The sequence below is a fragment of the Plutella xylostella genome, chromosome 21, assembly GCF_932276165.1.
Source record: "Plutella xylostella chromosome 21, ilPluXylo3.1, whole genome shotgun sequence".
In the NCBI taxonomy this organism is placed as follows: Eukaryota; Metazoa; Arthropoda; class Insecta; order Lepidoptera; family Plutellidae; genus Plutella; species Plutella xylostella.
In genome coordinates, this window is record NC_064001.1 from 10221273 (window position 1) to 10244282 (window position 23010).

The 23010-nt window shown below is 36.7% G+C and overlaps 2 protein-coding genes and 1 long non-coding RNA gene across 4 annotated transcripts; 2 read left to right on the top strand and 1 right to left on the bottom strand.

The window, feature by feature from the left end:
* Positions 1-259: 259 nt before the first annotated feature.
* LOC105395335 (immediate early response 3-interacting protein 1) lies at positions 260-1215 on the bottom strand. The gene is made up of 3 exons (XM_011567288.3): positions 1031-1215; positions 763-864; positions 260-402 (listed from the first exon to the last, which is right to left on the bottom strand). Exons 1-3 carry the CDS (start codon positions 1116-1118, stop codon positions 347-349), a joined length of 246 nt encoding a protein of 81 aa, XP_011565590.1. The 5' UTR covers positions 1119-1215; the 3' UTR covers positions 260-346.
* A 633-nt stretch (positions 1216-1848) lies between these two features.
* On the top strand, positions 1849-2935 carry LOC125490160. The gene is made up of 2 exons (XR_007267512.1): positions 1849-2354; positions 2585-2935. It is a non-coding gene; the product is annotated as an uncharacterized LOC125490160 (long non-coding RNA).
* A 10566-nt stretch (positions 2936-13501) lies between these two features.
* On the top strand, positions 13502-19490 carry LOC105395336. Of its 2 annotated transcripts, none has more exons than XM_048628543.1 (7): positions 13502-13792; positions 14176-14506; positions 14795-15026; positions 15236-15424; positions 16132-16296; positions 18073-18258; positions 18990-19490. In XM_048628543.1, exons 1-7 carry the CDS (start codon positions 13504-13506, stop codon positions 19284-19286), a joined length of 1689 nt encoding a protein of 562 aa, XP_048484500.1. In that variant the 5' UTR covers positions 13502-13503; the 3' UTR covers positions 19287-19490. The 2 variants fall into 2 exon arrangements, with proteins under 2 accessions (XP_048484500.1, XP_048484501.1); XM_048628544.1 differs by having other exon boundaries at positions 16141-16296.
* Positions 19491-23010: the final 3520 nt, after the last annotated feature.

The window sequence follows — 23010 nt, forward strand, 5'->3', positions numbered from 1 at the left end:
TTACATTATTACGATTAAGATGTCTGGCAGGCATGTCATTATAGGAATACCTACCAAAAATATGGTAAACAAACAGTTAAGCATTTTATTTTATGTTGAAGTCAATGGTTTTCCTTTACAGGTTTGTGTACAGTTGTGAAGTAATAGCTAGAAGTAAAATGCAGTGATGTGTCACATTCTCTTCGTTCACCCCATCACGCACCATGAATAACAAGATGCTGACCTGCCATTTAATGGTAATGGAAATAAAAGTCAGCTAAGTAGGAAAAGTGTATGTTATTTATAAAGTACAAAAAGTAGAACTATTGACATGTATTTTCATTTCAATACATATACTGCTGCTCTGTTACCCCAGTAACAACTTAAATATAATAGTCAATATGTTCAGAAATATCAATGGAACTGAAAAAGAAAATGTTTTGTTTGATTACACATCATAATTAGGTAGTAATTATAATAAATTGCGATCTCGAGCTGATGATAGTTACTTGGATAGCTAATATTAAATAAGCTTCATACATCTAATATTAGTCGTTAGGTATTATCTGTATGGGTAACATATTCATAGGACAAACCACCTCATTATATTTTAACATTAACTAATAGAGTAAGGAAGATGAGATAAGCGGCACAAGGGCTGCATGGAGGCAAGTTATATTTATTTCAATGAAGGTACGGTAAGCTTCAATTAGGTACTATAATAGTACAGCAACATTACATACAGCCCCATAACTACATTATAATATTATATGAAATACTTACTCCTTGTCACTGTTCTTATAGATCTTACTAAATTAAGTATTTGAGATTTAACTGAAGACTGATCTCCAAAGCCTTGGTTTTGACTATTTGCTCCCCAGCCCACTGAAAGCAAACACACAATTAGATTTTATACAGAGAAGTCAAGTAATTAATTAATGATGAACATAATCATAATATTTGCTGATGGTGACGATGATGTGATGCTGATGACGACCAATATTGACTTAAAATACCATTAACAGGTAGACCGGCTATCGAAAGTACGTACTTTTTTGCATGAACCTCTCTTCGTGTAGCACACACACTGCATTCAAACACAGTAACGAGGCCTCAAATAAATTCCACAGGGTAAGCATATTGCTAGCAGTCACTCTACAAACTATTTATCTAGAATTAAACATAAAATTCGTCAACGCAACAGAATCCAAATCATATGTTTTTGACATTTTCAATTTTTTTTTTTTTTTTTTTTTTATAAGGGTTTTGGCTTGGCCACTGGGCCTTTAAGCCATGTCTTTATTTTCACATTTCACAGCACAGTTTCACTTTCACTTCTTCACTATATTTTATTGAAGGTATTTTTAATATAATAGTATATATCATTAAAGCACACTTTTAATTTTAGTAGCATAATGAGGCGGCGGGAGGGATTATCTTCATTTGTTATAAATTCACTCACTTCACTTGCAAAAACTAAACGTTCCATGTTGTGGGTAGGGCATTCAAAAAACATATGTTCTAGCGTTCCAACAGCATTTTGACATGATAAACATGTGCTATCTTCTATTATGTTAAATCTTTTTAAATGCGATGGTGCTTTTGTGTGACCAAATCTCAGTCTATTCATTGTTGTGATAAGATCTCGACTGGCTATTTTCAAATCATTATACCAGCACGGCTAGTATGGCCATAATAAGACAAGATGTGAAGTGACTGTTTAAATTGAGTCACTTTTTGATATCAGTCTTAAATGTTAGCATAGGGTGTACATGGGACTCGTTTTAGTTGCGTGATTGGATATAAGCCACAGTGACACTGTAACTTTTCTGCTCTGTGCAAATAAGTTTTTCAAATGATATTTTTTTCCGAAAATCTCTCATTTGTGGTTGTTGTTTGTATTGTCTATGGTTTTTTGACAATTAAAATGTCACCAAACGTCAAACTTGAAGGAAAATTTTGACTGTTTGGTGCTTTCGAGAGTTTGAGTGTAATATTTTGGTAATATTACTTTGCTTTGCGCTACCCCATGGATTCATATTGGCTCATTAAACTACTTTATTGAGTTTCTTGGACATCGTCTCATCAAATGATATACGACCAAGCTTGCTCCCGACCAAGCACGCTCAGATTCCTTGGGAGCTCTTGCTATCGGCACGATCACCGATGCACCGGATCCCTGAGACGAAGAACAAAAACAGCATGCCACCTGACTGATGACCCACCCACTGTCTACCCGGACCCAGGAGCTAGAAGGCCTTGAGAAAAAAGCCCGGGAAGGATCCTGACAGACGCAGCAGAATATCATTTTCGATACTTGTCCCACGGCCTGACTGAATAATATTTATATAATCAATGGAAGGAAAAAACAGTAGGTAAGTGCCAGTACCAGTCACATGTTATTATAATTGGGCACATGCACACAAAACAACTCAAAAAACTTTTTTCACTTGGCAGTACTTGGTCAACTAGGCCATTCATTGGAAGGACCCGTACCCCAGCAGTGAGGACGTGATGGGCTATGATGATGAAGATGACAATAGGAGTCATAATCTTAGTTCATAAGTATAACTAAAATCTAATGAAACATTTTTGTTTGTTACAGAACATTGAAATTGGCTCGTAGGCAAGACGGAAGATGGTCAAAACTGGTCAGAAAATGATGGCCTAGACACGGTTGGAGAGCTCTTGTTGGCAGAAACCACCTGAAGATGGTCATTTGACATCAGCAACCTTGTGGTGATACAATGAACCGGAGCGGCACCGAACTGAAAAAGTTGAAAAACTTGGCATACATACTATGAGACCTATTTGATGACTGATATAAGCCAAGTTCAGACTGATTATTGTGATAGTTGATAACTAAGAATACCTAATGTGCTTTTATGGTGTGTGAAATAGTATACTTTTTATAATTTATTAATTAAAAGTTTAATAAATGTTTTACTTACCTAAAGAAAATATTATATTTTTATAACCATTTAATTTAGTTGTACATGCTAGCATATCCACTTATTTTTTTATAGTTAGTGTGTTGTTGATAAATAATAAAGCCTGACTAGGGTCTGTCGCTGTGGAGAAAGGATTAGCATCAGTCGCTGACTGCCCAGTGTGCCGGACTTATTAAATGTACAGTTTATATGATTTACATTTGTTGAACTCCACATTTAACATTCAAACTATTCAATTAGCCACTTCATTTTAGTTAGTGTGTTGTTGATAAATAATAAAGCCTGACTAGGGTTTGTCGCTGTGGTGAAAGGACACACCAGTCATAGCATCAGTCGCTGACTGCCCGGTGTGCCGGATCTATTCAATGTATATGATTTACATTTCGTGAACTCCACATTTAGCATTCAAACTATTCAATTAGCCACTTCATTACCTACATACTTTGACGTGAATATGCAAACTTAAAGTATATGGGAGACAACTGAATATCAGTGGTTTGTTCCTAAGGGCAAACATATGCACTGAGTTGCTTCCCTTTTGGTCTGCTTCAACACACACATTTCTTAATTTAACTGTACAAATGTTTAAGTGGAACAAATTAATGTCTATCTATCTAACTTCTTAGCACATGTGAGCGACAGGATTTGAATCCACATTTCTTCCGTGAGGGGCGAGCGCTTACCCGTCTGAGCTAACACCGCTACATATAAGTAATATACTTAATGTATAATTTTAGTCAAATAAAAAAGAGGATGTGTGTTTTGACAAATGTTGTTTTTAAAGCATTTCAACGGGTTATTAGAGTCCCGGATCATCCTCCCTATAAGTATTATATTAATTTTCCTTTCCTGCATCTCTTCTTGTAGAGCAAGGATGAAATTAACAAAAACTAAACAAATAATTATTTGTGTCACATGTTATCACCACCTTCGAACTTGAATGATATAATGCTACCTAAACAAACGTCAAACTGAGACATGTGTGGATAAATTGGTACACCCATGTTAGGAAATAAGACAAATCTTCCAATCTCGCTGTCAAAATTGTAACTCACATCTTGTAGTGATTATTTCGTGTTGGCCATGTTAGCGTTTGTGAGGACAACTGGTATCACACAATTTGTTGCAACTAGCTGTCATTTATATCTTGTCACCGCCATACTGTGCTACGCGTGCAGGGCTTAGAAGGTAAGTCTTCTTGTATACTTCCATACCATTTTCCTTTCCCATTAATTTCTTGGTCTTTTTTCCAAAAATCTTTCCATAAACTGTACATGTCATTACTAATGCTATTATAACAATCAGTAAATGGTATATTTACAACTGTACTTACATCTAAAGAGTTAATACCTTCATAGGCTATTCTATCTGCTATTTCATTACCTGTGATCCCTCTATGAGAAGGAATCCACATAAATAATATGTTTATACCCATCAATTCATATTTTTGTACATTATTTATAATTAAAAATAAAATATAATTAGTTTTAAAATGACATTTTGGGTTCCTCAAACTTTCCACCAAACTTAATGAGTCTGTTAATATTATGAAACACTTGTAATTATGTACAGAGTTTATACGCTTCAGGGCTTCTAACACTGCAAAAGCCTCTGCAGTGAAAATGCTACAGTAATTATTGAGAACAAAGCTCTGAGAAAAGTTCAATTGTGGATCATATACAGCACTACGCACATGAGAGCTTGTTTTACTTCCATCAGTATAAAGTTTGTAATATTCTCTATTAAGGTCTAGAAATTGTAAAAGTTCTGTATTATTATTCACTGTGACATCTATTATTTTAATTTTGAATAAAAGATTGCTATAGGTATTTAAATACATTGGCCATAAAGGCCTAATACATATATTTGAGTATTTACTTTTAATTTCCAGGAGAATCTGAGACAAATTGGGACTTCTGTTCCATAACAAATCATCACCTGAGGTCATTGGTGTTTGATGGACAATGGAATTAGGTAAGATTTTTTTAATTATCTGTTGATTATTGGATGATACAAGTTTTAATGAAAATCTTTCAGCTAGTAAAAGCCTTCGTATATTAAGAGGCATTACCATGGCTTCAATTTCCATTGCACGAATAGGAGTTGAGCACATAGCACCTAAAATAATTCTCAAAGCTCTGTTCTGAATAATATCTAACTTATTTACATGAGTACTATTCATATAAGCAAAGCAGCTGTAATCAAAATGACTTCTGACTATAGCTTTATATAGTACGGTCAGTGTCTTTGGGTCTGCACCCCAAGATACACCAGCTAAACATCTAAGAATATTTAAGCCTTTAAGGGCATTTTGAATTATATACATAATGTGTTGTTTGAATGTCAATTTATTATCTATGATAACACCTAAAAACTTGTGACAGCTAGCTGTTGAGATCTCTACATCATTGTACATAACTGCATCATTGTTGGAGTCCTTACTAAATATTACTACTTTACTTTTATTAGGATTTATTTTAAGTTTCAATCTACCGCTATAATAATGATGTAATTGTGTTAAGGCACTATTTAAATTATGTATTGCTACATCCACATTAACATTCATACTGTATAATACTAGATCATCCGCAAATTGCAGTATATTTACAAACTTATTATTTACATATTTACATATCTCACTTGTGTATAAATTATACAACAATGGCGATAAAGTTGCACCTTGCATTGTGCCTTTAGAGGCAGTTTTTGGTCCATATAAGTTATTATTATGCTTTACATATAAAACTCTATCAATCAAAAAATTATAAATCCATTTACATAGGATACCGGGAATACCCAGCCCTGATAACACTTTTACAAGTATACTTGGTTGGACATTGTCAAATGCACCTTGTACATCTAGGAAAGCACACACAGCACTAACTTTATTATGTTTTGCATTTTCCAGATCTGAGATAAGGGAGACGAAACTGTCAGCACAACTTCTGCCTTTTCTGAAGCCATATTGAACATTGGGAATCAAGCCATTTGACTCAACAAACCAATCAAGACGAGTTTTAATCATATTTTCAAATATTTTACCTAAACATGAAGAGAGAGAAATGGGTCTATATGAATTTGGATCTTCTGGAGGCTTATCTTGTTTTAAAACAGGAATAACACATTGAGTCTTCCAAGATTGTGGGATTATTTGATTCACCCAAAGACTATTAAGTATATTTAAAAATAATTTCTGCACTGAAGTATCTAACTTTTTTATAAGAATATAAGGAAAATCATCTAATCCAGGTGATGTATTCTTTCGCGAGTTCAAACTATTTTCAAATTCGTGGAAAGTAAATTTTTGTATAAGAAAACTTGATTTAATGTCTGAATTATGAAGATCAAAATAGGTATTTAATTCATGAATGTGTAAGCCGGTTTCTGTTAACTTATCAAAAAATCCATCAATGAATTCGTCTGAATAAGATTTATTGGAAGCTTTTCTATGTTTAAACATTTTAATGTAATTCCATATTTTACTTATCGGTGTAGTTCTATTAAAACTGTTACATAGTCTACTCCATCCATTTTTCTTTTCTTCTGATATTGTTCTTTTTTTAATAGCATTTAATCTTTGATATTTTACAAAATTTTCTATTGTAGGATTACTTCTATAATACTTTAAAGCTTCATAAGAGTCTGTAACACTTTTTTCACATCTATCGTTCCACCAAGGAGCTGGTAGTTTACTTTTGTATGAGCTATGTTTTGTAAATTTCCTAACGCATTCTTCTTTAAGAGAGTTTAACCTGTTACAAAAATATTCATAAGTTTCTAAAGGATTATCACTATTAATGGTAAAATTTGTAAAAAAGGACTTAGAAAGTTCGTGGTATTTTTGCCAGTTTGCTTTACTGTACATAAAGGACAAAGGCAGGGTTCTAAGGACGTTTTGTACCACTATGGAAATGACGGGTTCCGTAATGAAAGTACCATGATTAGAGAGACACTGTACAGGTACACAAGTCAATTAATTACTAGATTTTTAGAAGCTGGGAGAAAAGAGAAAAACGGAAAAAAAGAATCTTTAAAATGTAGTCGCAATGGAACGTAAACATTCATACAGGAAGAATGGAACGTCAAGTGAAGTAATGTTTATGCCAAGTACTCTGTGATTTACGTCATAAATGTTTAGGTTGGATCTCAGTATAATGATAAAAATTGACAAACCAGAGCAGAAAAATTGAAATGATAAAAAAATGTGTCATGTCAACAACTAAACGTCAACACCATGTCAACACTTGAACAACACAAGACGAACAACGTGAATAATAATTTGATAATAATATGTTAGGTATATCAAGTTATATGTTTACGTTTAAGTAAATACGGTACGTGCAACGTACATAATAAATATAATGATTTTATTAATATTATCGACTAGATCAGGCTACTACTTTCATCATGGAATAATGTTATACTTATCCAACTTCTGAAGTTTTAAATTGCCATTCCGCAAGAGGGATCTGCTATGCCATTTCGAAATGCTATATGTAAAGGTTCTACTATATGGGTATGCATTTGGCGAGTAATGTAATGAAATAAAATATACTGTTTAAGAGATCATTGTTTTATTTACATAACATAATTTGCCTGGAATCAACTTTAGGAATTTTATGTTCCTATTACCTACTCTATTCTATTCTCTGTTGGGGTGTAAGTACCTGCACCTGGCTCTCTAGATGTGCTAAATCTAGATAGGTATGCAGGTTTCCTTCACTGTAAGTGTGATCCTTTGTTCCCAGCCAGTCACACCTCAACCAGTCACACTGTTACTCGTTGGGAATTTTATGTTCAAAATTCCCATCAGTCCACACTCTGTTACTCGTTGAAACACCCTTTTCCTTCATTCCCAACGTGTCACATACAACTGTAACACTGTAACTAGTTGGGACTATGAAAATAAAAATTCCCAACAAGTAACAGTAACTTGTTGGGATTTTCAATGAAGAATTTTCCACCATAGACAAAAACCGATTATAGAATAGAATACACTTTATTTGTACACCCCAAAAGAATAATAAAATATTCAAGTTGTAACTTAATTTGGATGCGGAAAGCTAAAGATCACATCCAGTGGCGTGCTTTGGGAGAGGCCTACGTCCAGCAGTGGACTGCTATAGGCTAAAGATGATGAACCTAAATAGGGTACAAAAGGCGGTCTTCGGTGTAAGCGCCAGATCATCATTTATCTGAGGTAAGTACTTCGGAAGTACCTAATTATTTCTTCATGGTGAAGCAGAGCAGATATGAGTCGATAAGTAAATATCAAACTGCCATAAAGTCACCTCCACGCAAAATTTGGGAAATGAAAGTTTTCATTTTCTCTATTATTTTGTGGCTACTGCTGTACTACCCACCCAGTATCTATCTATCATTCATAGAAAAAAAATGATTGAAATTACTCGTAGAATCCACCCTTAAAGTTTGTCGGGTCCGAAAAACAACACACTGTATAAGTCACAGTACCTATCACTGGTTAGGCATCATCATCACTGAACAAATCTTAACGAGTAACGGGAGAACAGTTGGGAATTTTCTAGTTTATGTTCCCATCCAGTTACAGCGACTGGTTTGGAATTCAGAAATAAATCATTCCCAACGAGTAACACTCCCATCGAGTAACACTGTGACTAGATGGCACACTTTTCATGAAGAATTCCCAACTGTATACAGTGTGACAGGTTTGTTGTGTGACTCGATGGGAACAAAGGAGTGTGATGGTATACATTTTAATTAAATTCAAAGAACACATTGGTACATGTCAGCACCGGGATTCGAACTGCAGAACGCAGTTGCTCTTCTCATATTTGACTTAGGTATTTATCATCCTATGGTTCATAGAAAATATTGTCAGGATTTTGCGTGTTCTTGTTCTGCTGCTTCTGCAGGTTCCTGATGAAGAAGTGGGACGGGAGCCTGCCGGGGAGGTGGAACAGGAACCGGGTCTGGTTCTCCCCTTTGTCACATTTGTTCTATATCTTCAGCAGTTTCAGCGGTATTCAAAATATTAAATAATTAGGTTAGGTAATGGAAAATGAAATAACAACTACTATGACAAGTTTGACAAGCAAGATTCAGTGTTATTAGATTTAAATATTCAAAAAATATTGATTATAGTGAATCGAATAAAGAGAAAAAGAAAATGGTTTACTATGGATAAAAGTCTTCAAGACTTAAATATAATGATATTTTATAAACCAAATGTACTAGTTTTGGCACAAATAGTACCAGAACATGTAATTTATTGATAAATAAAATATCTTTTGTATTTAAGAATGTATCGATATTTCTATTCGATTACTTTTATGCTCGGATTTGCTGGTAATATTCCGAGGTCTGGCACCACTGTTGTTACGTTCCGTTATCTATATGTTTATTTTTACGTTCCATTATCCTTAGATTTAAATATTCTTCATTTATCATTTTATCTTTTCCCCCGACTTCTAAAAATATTGTAATTACTGAAAATACCTTATCTACACTGTATTAATAAATGGTGAAAACATGGTTCTGAAACACTCCAAAAAAAAGGCGGTACGCCCACTGCCGTTCTCCTTTATCTATTGGAGGATTTATTTGATATCTATCAATTGAAAGTGCAATAGTAATGATCACAGGAAAGTGGTAGCTACCCATATTGTCATCGTGAACAGTCCAATCACACAAGGGTGCAATGGCTGAGCTGGTAAAAGCGACATCTATAGCCGATGGGTTTCGATTAGGATAATTAATAGTAGTAAAATTACCATCGTTAAGGATACATAAATCCAATTCATCTATAACATTGTATAATTGTTGTCCTCGTCCTTTAGTGGATAAGCACCCAAAAGCAATATGGTGAGCATTAAAATCACCTGATACTAAAATAGGTTTAGGCAGATATCTAATTAAATTGCGTAATTTATTAATTCTAATATGACTACTTGTAGGTGGACAATATACACATAATAGAGTTAGTTCTCCACATCCTGTAGAAATTGATATAGCTATTGTTTGAATATCTTCGTAAAAGACAGTGTTAATTAATTTGTATTTGATATAAGGACGAATTAAGATGGCAACACCACCATGCTCATTTTTTTGCATTTTTAAAATGAAGATTGTAACCGGGTATTGAAATATGTTGGTTCTCCTTAAACCATGTTTCATTTAAAAGGCAAATATCAAGATTTTTTTCCTGTAGAAATTTGATAAGTAACGGCTTTTTGTTATTTAAACTTTGAATATTAAATTGAGCTATTTTGAGTTGTGTTATGTTCAAGTTATTATCCATATTAGGTTAGGTTTTTAAATAATAATTCTTTGATAAATGACGTAGTTATAGGATTATCGTCGCTCTTATTACCCAGTTGTATTAGGGTGCTCACTATGACGTTAACTAGGTCATCATTGTTGATTAGCTGCGTCTTTAAGTCAACAGCCTTAGGCGAAAAGTCTTGTGAGACAGGTTCGTTACCTTTTTGTTTATTTTTATTTACATTGTTAGATACATTTTGTACAGACTTGTTTACATTCTTATTATTAAACTTATTACTATTTACATTTTGAGTTTTATTTACAGCTGGTAGAGGTGGGAAGTTTACTTCAAGTTCTAGTTGTTTGCTGGCAGCAGCGCTAGCATATGTGATTTTGCTCTTTTTTTCCATAATCTTTTTTAATTTAATTGGGCATGACTTTGAAATAGCCAAATGAGGCCCGCTGCAATTACAGCAGCGAACCTCATCCGGTGTGCTGCATTCTTTGTAATGGTGCTCACCAGCACAGCAGCTGCAGCGCTGCTTGCCATTGCACACCTTTGCCGAATGGTTGAACTTAAAGCACCTAAAACATTGCTGTAGTGGTGGTATGTAGTCAAATACTCTATAAGAAAATAGGTCATATTGGACATGGTCTGGTAGCGAGTTTGACAGAAAGGTCAAACTGACTGTTTGCAGTGGGACCCTTTCTTGCCCTACTTTTTTCGTGAATCGTCTTATTGCTATGATCTCACTTGTGCTTGAGAGCTTGTTGTACAGCTCTTTGTTGGATATGTTCGTTGGTACAAATCGAATTATTCCAGTTTTCTCAATCTGAGCCGCTGGAATATAGGCCCTTAATTGGTGTTTAGCCAGGAATGTAGCGTTGGTAATGAAGTTATTCGCATTGTTGGATTGTTTGAAAACAGCCGCAATTTTATTAGCGTTAACTCGGTGAATGCCAATTACCCCCTTAATGTCCGTCGTGAATATATGGTTCAAATATATTGGACTTTTGTTTCCCAATTTGTCCTTTTTATCCGCACTTTCAACAAACACTTTGAACTCAACGTTTGTAGAATTGTCTGGATATAGTCTTACATAGTTTTGTTTTAAAAATGGACTGTACGAATTATTGTCTACATCCTCACCGCCGCCGCTACTCTCCGCAGGTCTCTTTTTTTTATTTACACTGGCACTACTCGGGTCCCCTTCATTTCCATCCATTTTATATACATTTATTCACAATATTCACACTGAATTTACAATATTTATAATAAAATTTAAATTTTTGAAAATAAAATTTAAAATAGGCGCCCTTTCTCTTTCCCGCCAAAAAAGAAAGTCTTTCAATTTAACTTTGACATTATCATGTAAATTTATAAAGTTCGCTATGGCCAAAAAAACTATAGACTCTTGTAATGAGTTGTAGGTCTGTGTTGTTGTTATACCCCATTTACACTCTCGCCTCGGCCCTCGCCTCGTCACTCGTGCGGAGGCGCGAATGTAAACACCCACTCGCGTGTGACGCGAGTGGGTGTTTACACTCTCGTGCAGAGTAGAGTTCAGTTGTCTTTAAGCTAGCAACGATGGAGGACGTCGAAGTTTTAGCCGCAACAATAAAGAATTTATGTATGATCACCGATTACTTCGCCGTTTATGGACCGATTTTGAAAATTCTTTTTTTTATGTAGGTATTGGGTTGAGATCCCCTGTGGTCCCATTTTTTTCAAATTTTGATTCCACCTGCAAGGGTGGGTAAAGGGTTAAAAACAGGCTATGAATTTCTATTTTGGGTACCTATTAACCGATTGTAGTTAATGAATTTTAGAAAGTACATAGGTACTTACCTATATTTTTAACATTAAAAAAAATATGATGGTGACCTTGAGCTGATCTGATGATGGAAACGGAAGGTAGTCAAGGGAACTCCTTAACGGTAGGTATATAGCAACTACTTCGTGTTTACTACTGACTAGTAGGACTTATAGGTATCATTTGCTTCTTAATTTTGATTGTCAATTATTGCAAATAAACTAAGTATAAATAAGTAATAAAATAAAATAATGATAAAAAAACGACTTCAAAAAACCACTAAAACGTAAGAAATAATTTAAGGTTTAGACATGGTTTAGACCTATTCTATGTGACAGTACTAATATATCTAAGCAGGTAAGTACTGCTTTTATTTCTAACGTTTTAGTGTTTTTTTTTATTATTATTTTATTGAAATATTTACTTATATGAAATTAAATGTTTCGTCTTGCGACCAATCCATTATACAACTGGAGCGGTGGTAGCTCAGTCGGGTAAGCGCCCGCTTCTCACGCCAGAGATGCGGGTTCGATCCCGGCGCTGACATGTACCAATGAGTTCTTTTAACTTAAGTACAATGTATACCATCGCTCTTACGGTGAAGGAAAACATCGTGAGGAAACCTGCATATCTAGATCTAGCACATCTAGATATGTGAACCCACCAACCCGCAGTGGACCAGCGTGGTGTGGAAATGGTCCAAGCTTAGGAAGGCAGTTTAGACCTTGGGGATATGCACAAAGGTTCCATTCGAGAGAGCCAGGTGCAGGTACTTACACCCCCACAGAGAATAGAATAGAATAGAATAGAATACAACTGAGGAAAAAACACTACGTTATAATTATACGACGACGAACACAACCTGCGCGGCACGATGTAGAAGCCAGAATGAAGCGGACGCGAGAGTGTAAACACCCGCTCGCGTGCGACGCGAGCTCGACGCGAGCTCCTTTGACTCGTGCCCCAAAAACCGCTCCGGACGCGAGCGCCGCGAGTGGCGAGGCGAGCGAGGAGGCGAGGCGAGCGAGGAGGCGAGGCGAGCGAGGAGGCGAGCCGCGAGCGTCTGTTCACACTCGCGCCTCGCCCCTCGCCTTGTCGCTCGCCTCGCCACTCGTGCGAGAGTGTAAATGGGGTATTATGACGACGGATCGTACCGTGTATGGAGCTTTTTTTGTCTATGGATATCGTTAATAATTTTTTGTCTCAATGTTGTCTGCCTGCCTGCCTTTGAAGTGGTCTGTGCTTTCTGTCAAATAATCGTCAAAATCTAAAAATATTTTTAAAAGTTTGTATTTTTGTTTGTTTGCCAATATCCCAACCCAATTAAAATAAATTCAGTTCAGCTAATAAGACCAAAAGTTTATTTACCGGTGAAAATTCCTGGATTTTGTAATTATATTTGATAATTGCGCTTAACCTCCACCCGGCTTCAAAACACCGCTGACCGCTATAAAAAAGTTTGTGATATTAACTTTGTTATTTTATTACAACCTATTATACATTTGCAGATACAAAAAATGGATACAGATGCTCATGCGATAACAGTAGATGTACTTATCGAAAACAATCCAGATATCAAAGAAATACTAAAACTGGATCCTTCTGCTGGTAAATCTGAAGAGAATGCTGACAATCCATCTCCGTCCCCCTGTGGCTCCCCGAGGCACGAGGGCGGCGACGGGGACCCGCCTCACAGCACCCACAGCTTCAAGAAACCCTGGACCCCTAAGAAGAAAACTGAAACAGTAACAACACCAGATTTGAATGTTGATCCACATCTTATTCATGGTGCCTCTGCAGTTGCAGGTATGGAGTAGTTAAATTATAAAGATTTATTACTTAGTTATCTTAATGTGAATTGTAAAGACGACTAAAGTGGCTTTGAATATAATCATAACTTCACTTTGATTTTCTCTCAAAACTGCCATGTTTCACACCCTCTGCATGCTAATAAAATTCACTTGACCAAAATTTATTTAAGTTCTAGGCAGACAAATCTAAAATTAATAAATAAAAACTAAAACTAACTTAAGGTTTTTCTAATATTCAGATTATCTTTATTTCTTGCCAAGCATTTTTATACTGATCCATTTATTATAAAAATGGGTGAATTTGTTGTAAACTGTGTGCTAATACTCAACTCTCAGTGCTTTGTAGTGGACTAATGTTTACATCTCTATGCATTGCAGGATCTGCCACCAATACTGCAACAGAAAATTGTAGAATATTTTTAACAGGTTCAGTAGAGAAAATTCACACTATTCCTTTAAATAAAAGTGCCAAGGTGAATTTGATAAGTGATGATCAATCTGCCGGCCTTTATAAAATAAATAAGAAGTATTTGAGTAAGCGGCTGTGCACCGGGAAGCTTCCTCAAGCATTTGAATCAGTTTATGAAAAGTTCTTTATGAATAAACACTGTGAAGATTTATGCAAAGAAGAAAGAAAAACAAAATTATTGAGAGACTTCCTCCCTGAGCTGCCAGACCACCATTTTAAGAAGCTGGAAATGTATTGCAGGTAAACCGTTAAAAATAACCAAAGGACAAAGTCTCTCAACACAACTCATATTAGTCATAGTACACAATGTACACATGATGGCATGTTTGCAAAATCATAAAAAAATAAAGGAACATAACTTTTATATTTCTGGAACTCCTTGATTGCATATATATTATGAAAAAGAGGATCAGAAAAATATTCAAAAATAACTATTCAATAAAATATAGAACATAAGGTAGAAACATCTTATGTACCTACACAGTAGCCTCAAATTATAATTTTATAATAACATTTATATTTTTTCAGCCCAGAAAACCTATTAAAAGGCACGGAAATAACATTTGCAAGTTCATACCCCTTCGCCACATTCTCAGCTCAATCACAAGTGAAGGAATACCTCATGTCCAGTGTGGACAAGGTGAAGGACCAGGACCAACCGTTCACCTTCATAAAGAGCAAGCTCCGGAGAGCCGAGAACACACCATCCTGTTACTTCAAGAGGCTGAAGTACAGGGGGCTGAGGTTCTCTCCACTGAGTGTAAGTTACTTGATTAATAATACCTGCAAAGGCAATTTTAAATGAGAAAATGTACCTAAGCCTCATGGCTTCTATTTCCTAACGGAGAGTAGGGAGTTTGTAAAATATTGACATTCATAAAAAAATAATATTTATACTATGAATAAAAACTTTTTGCATGTAATTTTTGCTAATTTCCATTACTTCTATCAAATATGATATTTTTTCAGGAGAAAGAAGCAAGTCAGTCAAGTTCACAAGACAAAGAAAAGGAGTCAGCTGCATCAAGCTCAAGCTCTCAAGAGAAAGACACAAGTACTGCACAAGCAGATGACGCTGAACTGATTCCCGGCAAGGACTCGCTGTACAGGATCCGTCTGTACCGACCCTTCCCCTACAGCCCTAGGGAGAGATTGAGGGTGAGTGCAGCCATTGTCTAATGACAGTATTTTTTACTTATTAATTTCATGAAATATCTTTTGAAAACACAAATTGCGAAGTCCTTTAGGCTGAGACCCTATTCGTACTTTGCGTCGTGAAGTCGCAATCATAAAAATACCTATATAGAAAACTAATAAGCGACTCACTAAATGGTGCCCCATCCTTATCTAAGCATACAAAGATATCCACATGCCATGTCAGAAACCTCATAGATTTATCAAACCCCTGTACAATTTATCCTTACTATTCCACCTAACCTGTTAGAATTAGTTCTATGTATAATTATTGTGTTCTGCTTTATGTTTGCGCAAATACAACATACACATTTGTGTTAGGGAAACAGACAGTATAATACGATAAACTAAAGTTCTTAATGAATACATAGACCAGTATAAGATATATCTCTATCTAACCGCTGACGACCGGATGGCGTAGTGGTTAGTGACCCTGACTACTGAGCCGAAGGTCCCGGGTTCGATTCCCGGCTGGGGCAGATATTTGTTTAAACACAGATATTTGTTCTCGGGTCTTGGATGTGCCCGTAAAATGGCAATAGGCCCGCCCCCTATTACATTGGGGCTAATATAACATTGGCGAAAAGTGGGTGCAGCAATGCACCTCTGCCTACCCCGCAAGGGAGTACATTAGTACAAGGTGTGAGTGTTTATATGTCTATCTAACCCAGTCCTTCCAGAGCGGCGCCCGCCACCCCGTGCTGGCGCAGGACGTGGTGCTGTCGGGGCGGCACACGCTGCAAGACTTCAGAGACTTCATCAAGTGTCCCAACGACGTGGGGTTGAGGGTGGACGTGTCCGACCATCCGGATATCAGCAATGTGTCTAGTTGTAAGGTTAGTGGATAGATTTGTTATTTAATAATGATATTATCATGAAAATAATTTAAATCAAGATTAAATTAGACTAACACAACTACTACTTTTGATTGGTGGGCATTCATCTCAAGACTTCGAGGCTCAACACTAGAGTGCGTTTGAAGACACCCTTACCATAGAATTCCTATCTTCACAAAAGCTATTCTAGCTAGCTTCACCTCTGGCTTCCTGCTAGTATTCAACAACCTCTGCTGCACCACTTTGTTTTACCACTGCCAATCTAACTACACCCTTATTTCATCACCCAAAGGAGCTATCCCATTCGGCTTCCTGTTAACCTCCAGGTCTTATTCACCTACTGCCATCATTATCATCGTCATCAGCCAATAATCATCCACTGTTACCACTGTCCACCTGTTTACCTATCGTCCCTACTGGGAGGTAAATGAAAGAGGTAGGTAGGTCCAACGAAAGAAATTTATTAGTGGCCGCAGGCCACCTAAGTCGGTAGAACGGGTCGTGGTGTGTCGGCCTAGTATCTGATTTCACTGCGTAGTTCAAGCACTCCCCTGGATGGTCAGATGCCGGTGGAACAGGTCGTCAGCCACGGGCAGGGTTGTAGGTCGCCGTGCTCAGCTGTAGGTCCGAAGCGGAAGCGAAGCAGAGGGTGATGCGGCAGTAGGTAGCGAAGCGAAGCCTAGGTCTTCTAAATCCCGTACTGAAACCCTGGAATGGCCAACGAAATACGTTAGGAAAGATTCCATAACGTTCCGTGTTACCACCGACGGCAACGCATTTTAGGTAAGTACTTATGTAGCAAGCGGTGCCGTGGTGAAAACAATCAGAACGGAGTTTACAATTGCGAAGAATTAAGTAGGCTTTAAATCTAACAAAAGATAATGAATGCAGAAGGCAATTTAAAAGAAATATTTAAGTTACAAGTTTAAAAATGAAAATATTAAAAAGGTGAAGGTAGGATACGGTATTCAAAATGCGACCACTGGAATATTCCAACGGTCGGTTGAACACCGTAACCGCCAATAAACAGCAATTCAAAAGCTAAGAAGAAATGTTAGCACACAAATTAAAATATATAACATCTTGTTCACAACTTACCCAATAAGGGGTTTGAGGATTTATGTAAAACACAGGTACACAGAGCCAGCAGCGCCTTGTATAGCGGACCCGGAACAGTTAGGACACTTAAGGTGCACTATCTATTTCAAATTTACTTTAAAGTCGCAGTTATATGTGCGAAAGCAATTATTATTCAGATGCGCAAGCGTACGTTCGAGTCCAGTGATGGCAAGGCTAATGAATGACTCGCGAGCGGCGACAGCCGTTGAAAGTGTCACGATGTCACGGAATGTTAAAAATAATACCAGGTTATGAACAATAAATTTCTACCAATATTAAAATGTGGGCAGGTTTATGAAACTAAATTTCTACCATAAACTGTTTATGACTGCAGATTAGTTTTCAGTATTTTGAGAGCGAATGTACTTTAAAAGAAGTTATGTTTTAAAATGTTATTAAGTTGTAGAAATTAGGTTTAATTAATGTTTTTATTTATTTATTATGAAGTTAATTATTAAAATAAGAAAATAGGCTAGTTTAAGTATAAAAATATGTTTAATTCGAGACATGTACGTCTACAACGTTACACTGGACATAGACCTCTCCCAAGGAGCGCCAGCACACTCGGTCCTCGGCCTCCCTCATCCAGCCACTATCGGCTACCCGCCTAAGGTCGCCTGCCATCAATCTAATACACCCTAATTCCATCACCCACAGGAGCTATTCCCCTCCGGCTACATCCTAGTCTCCAACACAATCTACAACGACTGTCGTCCGGGTTGCAGCGACCTGAGCGCCGGCGTGCGCGAGTGGGGGCGGCGCCGCGGGCTCCAGGTGTTCCACAGGGGGGACATGGGGGAGGCACGGCTGGACACGTTGGAGGTCGTGTTGGGGTATCCTGAGGTCAGTGGATGCTTATTATAACACCAACAGGAGCTGTTCCCGTCCGGCTATAATCCTTTTGTCCATTTTGCTCATTTTAAAAATATAGGTTTTTTTTTGTTTAATGACACCATGTAGATGCCGAACAAGAACTCACTAGGTACTTGATTAATGTCGGCATTAACTATTATTGTAAACTTTTTTTTTAACAAAAGCCACATAGGTGAAGCATGTTAGAAGTCTGATCCAATAATCATAAAAAAGGTCATCCGGGTTTTACTAATAAAATTAATTAACAGAAATATAATTGGTCCTTCAAGTCGCTCTGCAAACTCAGTTTTAACTCACACTGGCTGAACATAAATGCTGACCTTTTTATATATTTCCTAAATTACCTAAAAACATACCACGTTTACTAAACATTCGAACTAATATCATAAAAATGTAAGTACTACTATTTCTTCTTCTTCTTCTTTTTTATTATTTCCCTTATCAAATTATTATGGCCAATAGATACTAATCAACTTAGGTACTTACCTATACTCGTCTAAAATATATTATCATCACATAATTCACATATCCTCGACTCGAAAATTATAGGTAGATACACTGGACTTGTGTATTATGAGTCAAATTTCAGCGATCCGAGCGAAGCCGGGTTTTCATCTAGTGTATAACATAACTTATAAAATGTTATAACGCACCACATCTTCAATCCACTCTTCATTTATAAACTAATTCTTCTATTCCAGGTATATGTCCACCAAGGCAACTGCGAGCACCTATTCGCGTTCTCAGAGGTCCGTCTAGTGAGCACCGACGACCCCTTGTCGCTCTCAGCCTACCCTTGTTCCACGATGTGCACAACCCTACAAGCCGTATACTGCACTACCTGCGCAGAGTTCTCCGCTAAATGGATCGTCACTGAGTGTGAAAGGGTTCCATTTGATCCGGCGTTCTTCTGTGACTCGTGTCTAAAGATGTATTTGTACGTGGATGGTGTTAAAGTGGGACATTTTAAAGCGTACCCGTTTACGAATAGTGATTGATTTGTTGGTGTTTGGTGGTGAGGTGGTATTTTGGGCTGTGATCTGTTTACGGTATATTTAGGACTTAATTTAAACAACTTGTCATACAAGGATTGTGAGTTCATTGTCTAGATGGGTTGTATATTTCACCCATTTTCGTTACATTATGTACTGTTATTATTTTGTAAGTTTTAAGCGCTAATGAATAAACAACATGGAAATACACATCTATATTGTTTCAATATACGTTCATGCTGTATATTACAATTTTATTGTACGCCAATATCCCTGTGTGCTGTGGACTTTACTTTTTAACCCAAAACCTCCACGACAAACCCTAGCAAAAATCTACGCATTCAATATAATGTACATACCTACCTACATCATACCTACATGCCCCATGCGATGCACCAAGTAATGATGATTGAGTGTCGCCAGCCCGACAGGCTGCGTGATGGTTTAATATTAGCACTTGATGCCATCTGCGATCGCACGCCAGGGCAGGTGCATCCAACAGTTATCTGTGAGGAATAATTTACAAGATAACATTAAGCTCAGTTAGTAGTCTACCTAAGCATGAACTTAATTTGTACTGATTGACCATTTAGCAAATCGTTCCATTCCATTCTAAAGTACATAGGTATACCTACTGCGGTACTGCTTAATATTCCCCAGGGTAAACCGACAGTTAGATAGACAGGTAGTGAGGAAGGCCGAGAACAGACTTTTGCGCCATTTTTCGGTAGAGACATTAACTTGTCCAGCAGTGGAAGATTGTTGGCTGATGTGATGATGATGATTCTAAAAGAGCTCCATGCATTACCCAACAAAACATGCAAACTGCGGGCCTTAGTGTGAGCCCGCTGGACCACCCCTGAATAATGAGATTATAACGAGATACCTCCGTTACTAGTTGCACTAGACTTAAGACAAGATCTGAGAACATACCGATAAATGCCAGGTTTGAATCAATTGTGCAAGGCTATGACCTAATAAATCTTATTATTGCCTTGAGGGATTATCTCTTGTTGTAGGGATAAATAGGGCAGTACTTAGCGCCTGTCAGATTAAAATAGCAACGGATGATGTAAGCGCTATATTTAGCTATTCGTTACATTGAAAAGATTTAAAAGAATTTATGTTTCTTTCTTAGCCCAGCAGTGCGATACAAATGTTTCTATCTGGTACTCCTTCAGTGCTCGTTTCGTTTGACCTTGATATTGAAAATAACATAAACATGACATTATGTAGGAGCTGTCAATTGTTTAATTAAGATAATAGATGTCGCTAGTCGCCGGGTGGATCCGCATCTTCCGCGCGGGCGGTGCATTTCCGCCGTCAATTTTCATAATCCCAGGCAACGGAGTCAACAGGTAGGACAGAAATAGACGCTGGAAATGTGTTTGTTTCCCAGGAGGCTGGTATGAGGAAGCGATTGTACTGCGAATAATGATATAGGTATAGTCGTTTGCAATAGAATCCAACAATCATGTATAGTGCCACAATCTTATCTGTTCCGGTGACAGCATCGCTGTGATCGAATCCAGTGATGCCATCGATTAAATTTTGCCTTTTTGTGGTTTTAATGACAATGCATTTCTGCTATTGCCTTTTTTATAATTAGATACATTCATAAGTATAGATAAATCAAAACATTGGGTCGATAGTAAATGAAAGAGGATATTATACATCAAACGACATTTGTTGTATGGAAATTTTGTACATGGCGAACAGAAATAAAATAAGCTCTAATTATGTTCTAATATTGGAGATTAAATCTAGATTACAATGGTATAGGTAATATCAGATCTGTGGGTCGTGGAAATACCGAGATAGAGAGACTTAAAAAAAACTATTAATTATTATTTATTTATTTATGAACACTTTATTTTACATTTTCTAAAGTACTTAACAAGAAATAAGAGCATAATATTAAAAGAAATTCAGATAATGTACAAAGGCTAATTGCCAAAAAGCAATTTCTTCCAGCCAACCCTTGATAGGTTGGGAAAAGATGTCATTAATCATCATTATTTCGTCTAAAATAGCTGCAGGTGCGCGAAATTCTTCTTGGTACAGTGCCTAAGATTTAAAGTGACATGTCACCTGTAATCAAAGAAAAATAAAGATTAATACTTTTCATTATGACCCATCCCGTGCTCCAGCAGCGGGTGAAAATATTAATTAAATTACATGTGAGTATATGGGTAAAATTATTCGTCATATTTGGCAACACTAACCTGTAGCCGCTGCAACTCGTTCTTCCAATTTTTCAAACGGAATTAAAGGCATCTGAATACATTATTCTTCCTGCATAAAAGCCAACATATCTATTATTACTTTTCTTGCATCACATTTTACCGCTTTTGGGAGTATTTTCACGCAGAAAATCACAAAACAAATTAAATAACGTAGCGTCAGCCTCTTCGCAGAAATTGACAACTCAAATAACGCACATAGTATGAAATGACGTTTGACAATGACGTCTCGTTAGTTGCACATTTTGACCACCGGAACAGATAAGATTGTGGCACTATAAACAAACCAAATTGTCACGATTACTCCGTAATCACATACATTTGACGATCAATTATGAACATAGTCTGATTTCAACGAACGCACCATTGTTTTCACATTATCTTCAACACGATTTAACATGTATTTATAAGTTAAATTTGTTAAAACATTTGCAACGTAAAAATTTCGAAGTATTTGACAAGCTGTCATCTTAGTTTTTTACTCATCGAACTCTATAAGTCATTGAAAAGTTAGTGTTGTTCGTAATCTGAAGTTATCTTTTAATTTTAATTTAATAAATTATTTTAATTTAATATTATTTGAATACAATAAAAAAGAATTTTCAAGAGTTTAATAAAAAAAAAAAAAAAAAAAAAACACGCACTCACGCCTTGTACTAATGTACTCCCTTGCGGGGTAGGCAGAGGTGCATTGCTGCACCCACTTTTCGCCAGAGTGTATGTTAGTCCCAATGTAATAGGGGGCGGGCCTATTGCCATTTTACGGGCACATCCAAGACCCGAGAACAAATATCTGTGTTTAAACAAATGTCTGCCCCAGCCGGGAATCGAACCCGGGACCATCGGCTCAGTAGTCAGGGTCACTAACCACTACGCCATTCGGTCGTCTAGAGTTTAATATAATTAACCAAAACGAAAAAAGGAAGAGGAAGAAATGAAAAAGCTCGATGGCATTTTAGACACGGCAAGCGATGACACAGTGGGTCCATTTATAATTACGGTCACCGGCGACACTTCTGATAGTGATGATGAAGAAGACGAAGATTTAAATTTGTTTTAATAAACACTTTTTTTTAAATACAATCAGTTTTATATTATAGTCTATGGCTTATATATTTAATCTAATTAGAACACTATGACATCACTATGGGCATAAACAATACGCTGTCAATGTCAATCCGCCATATTTGTTTACATGATTGTTGGATTCTATTGCAAACGACTATAGAGCTCTGCAGAGCTATAATATGTAATTTGTTAAAACGGTGTTAAAGGCAATCTATGTATGATGTAGTGCAGCTGTCCCGTGGGTAGGTTTAATAGAAACTATTGGCAGTGTATCCTGCCGGTGCAGTGATGATGAAGTGTGGTGCAGAAACGTGGACTGGTCCACCCAATGTGACAATCAGCTTTATAGAGAGGCCCATTTAGTACCTATACACGTATCAGTATGCTTAAGCTTAAGCCTTCTCTGAGGATCATAAACG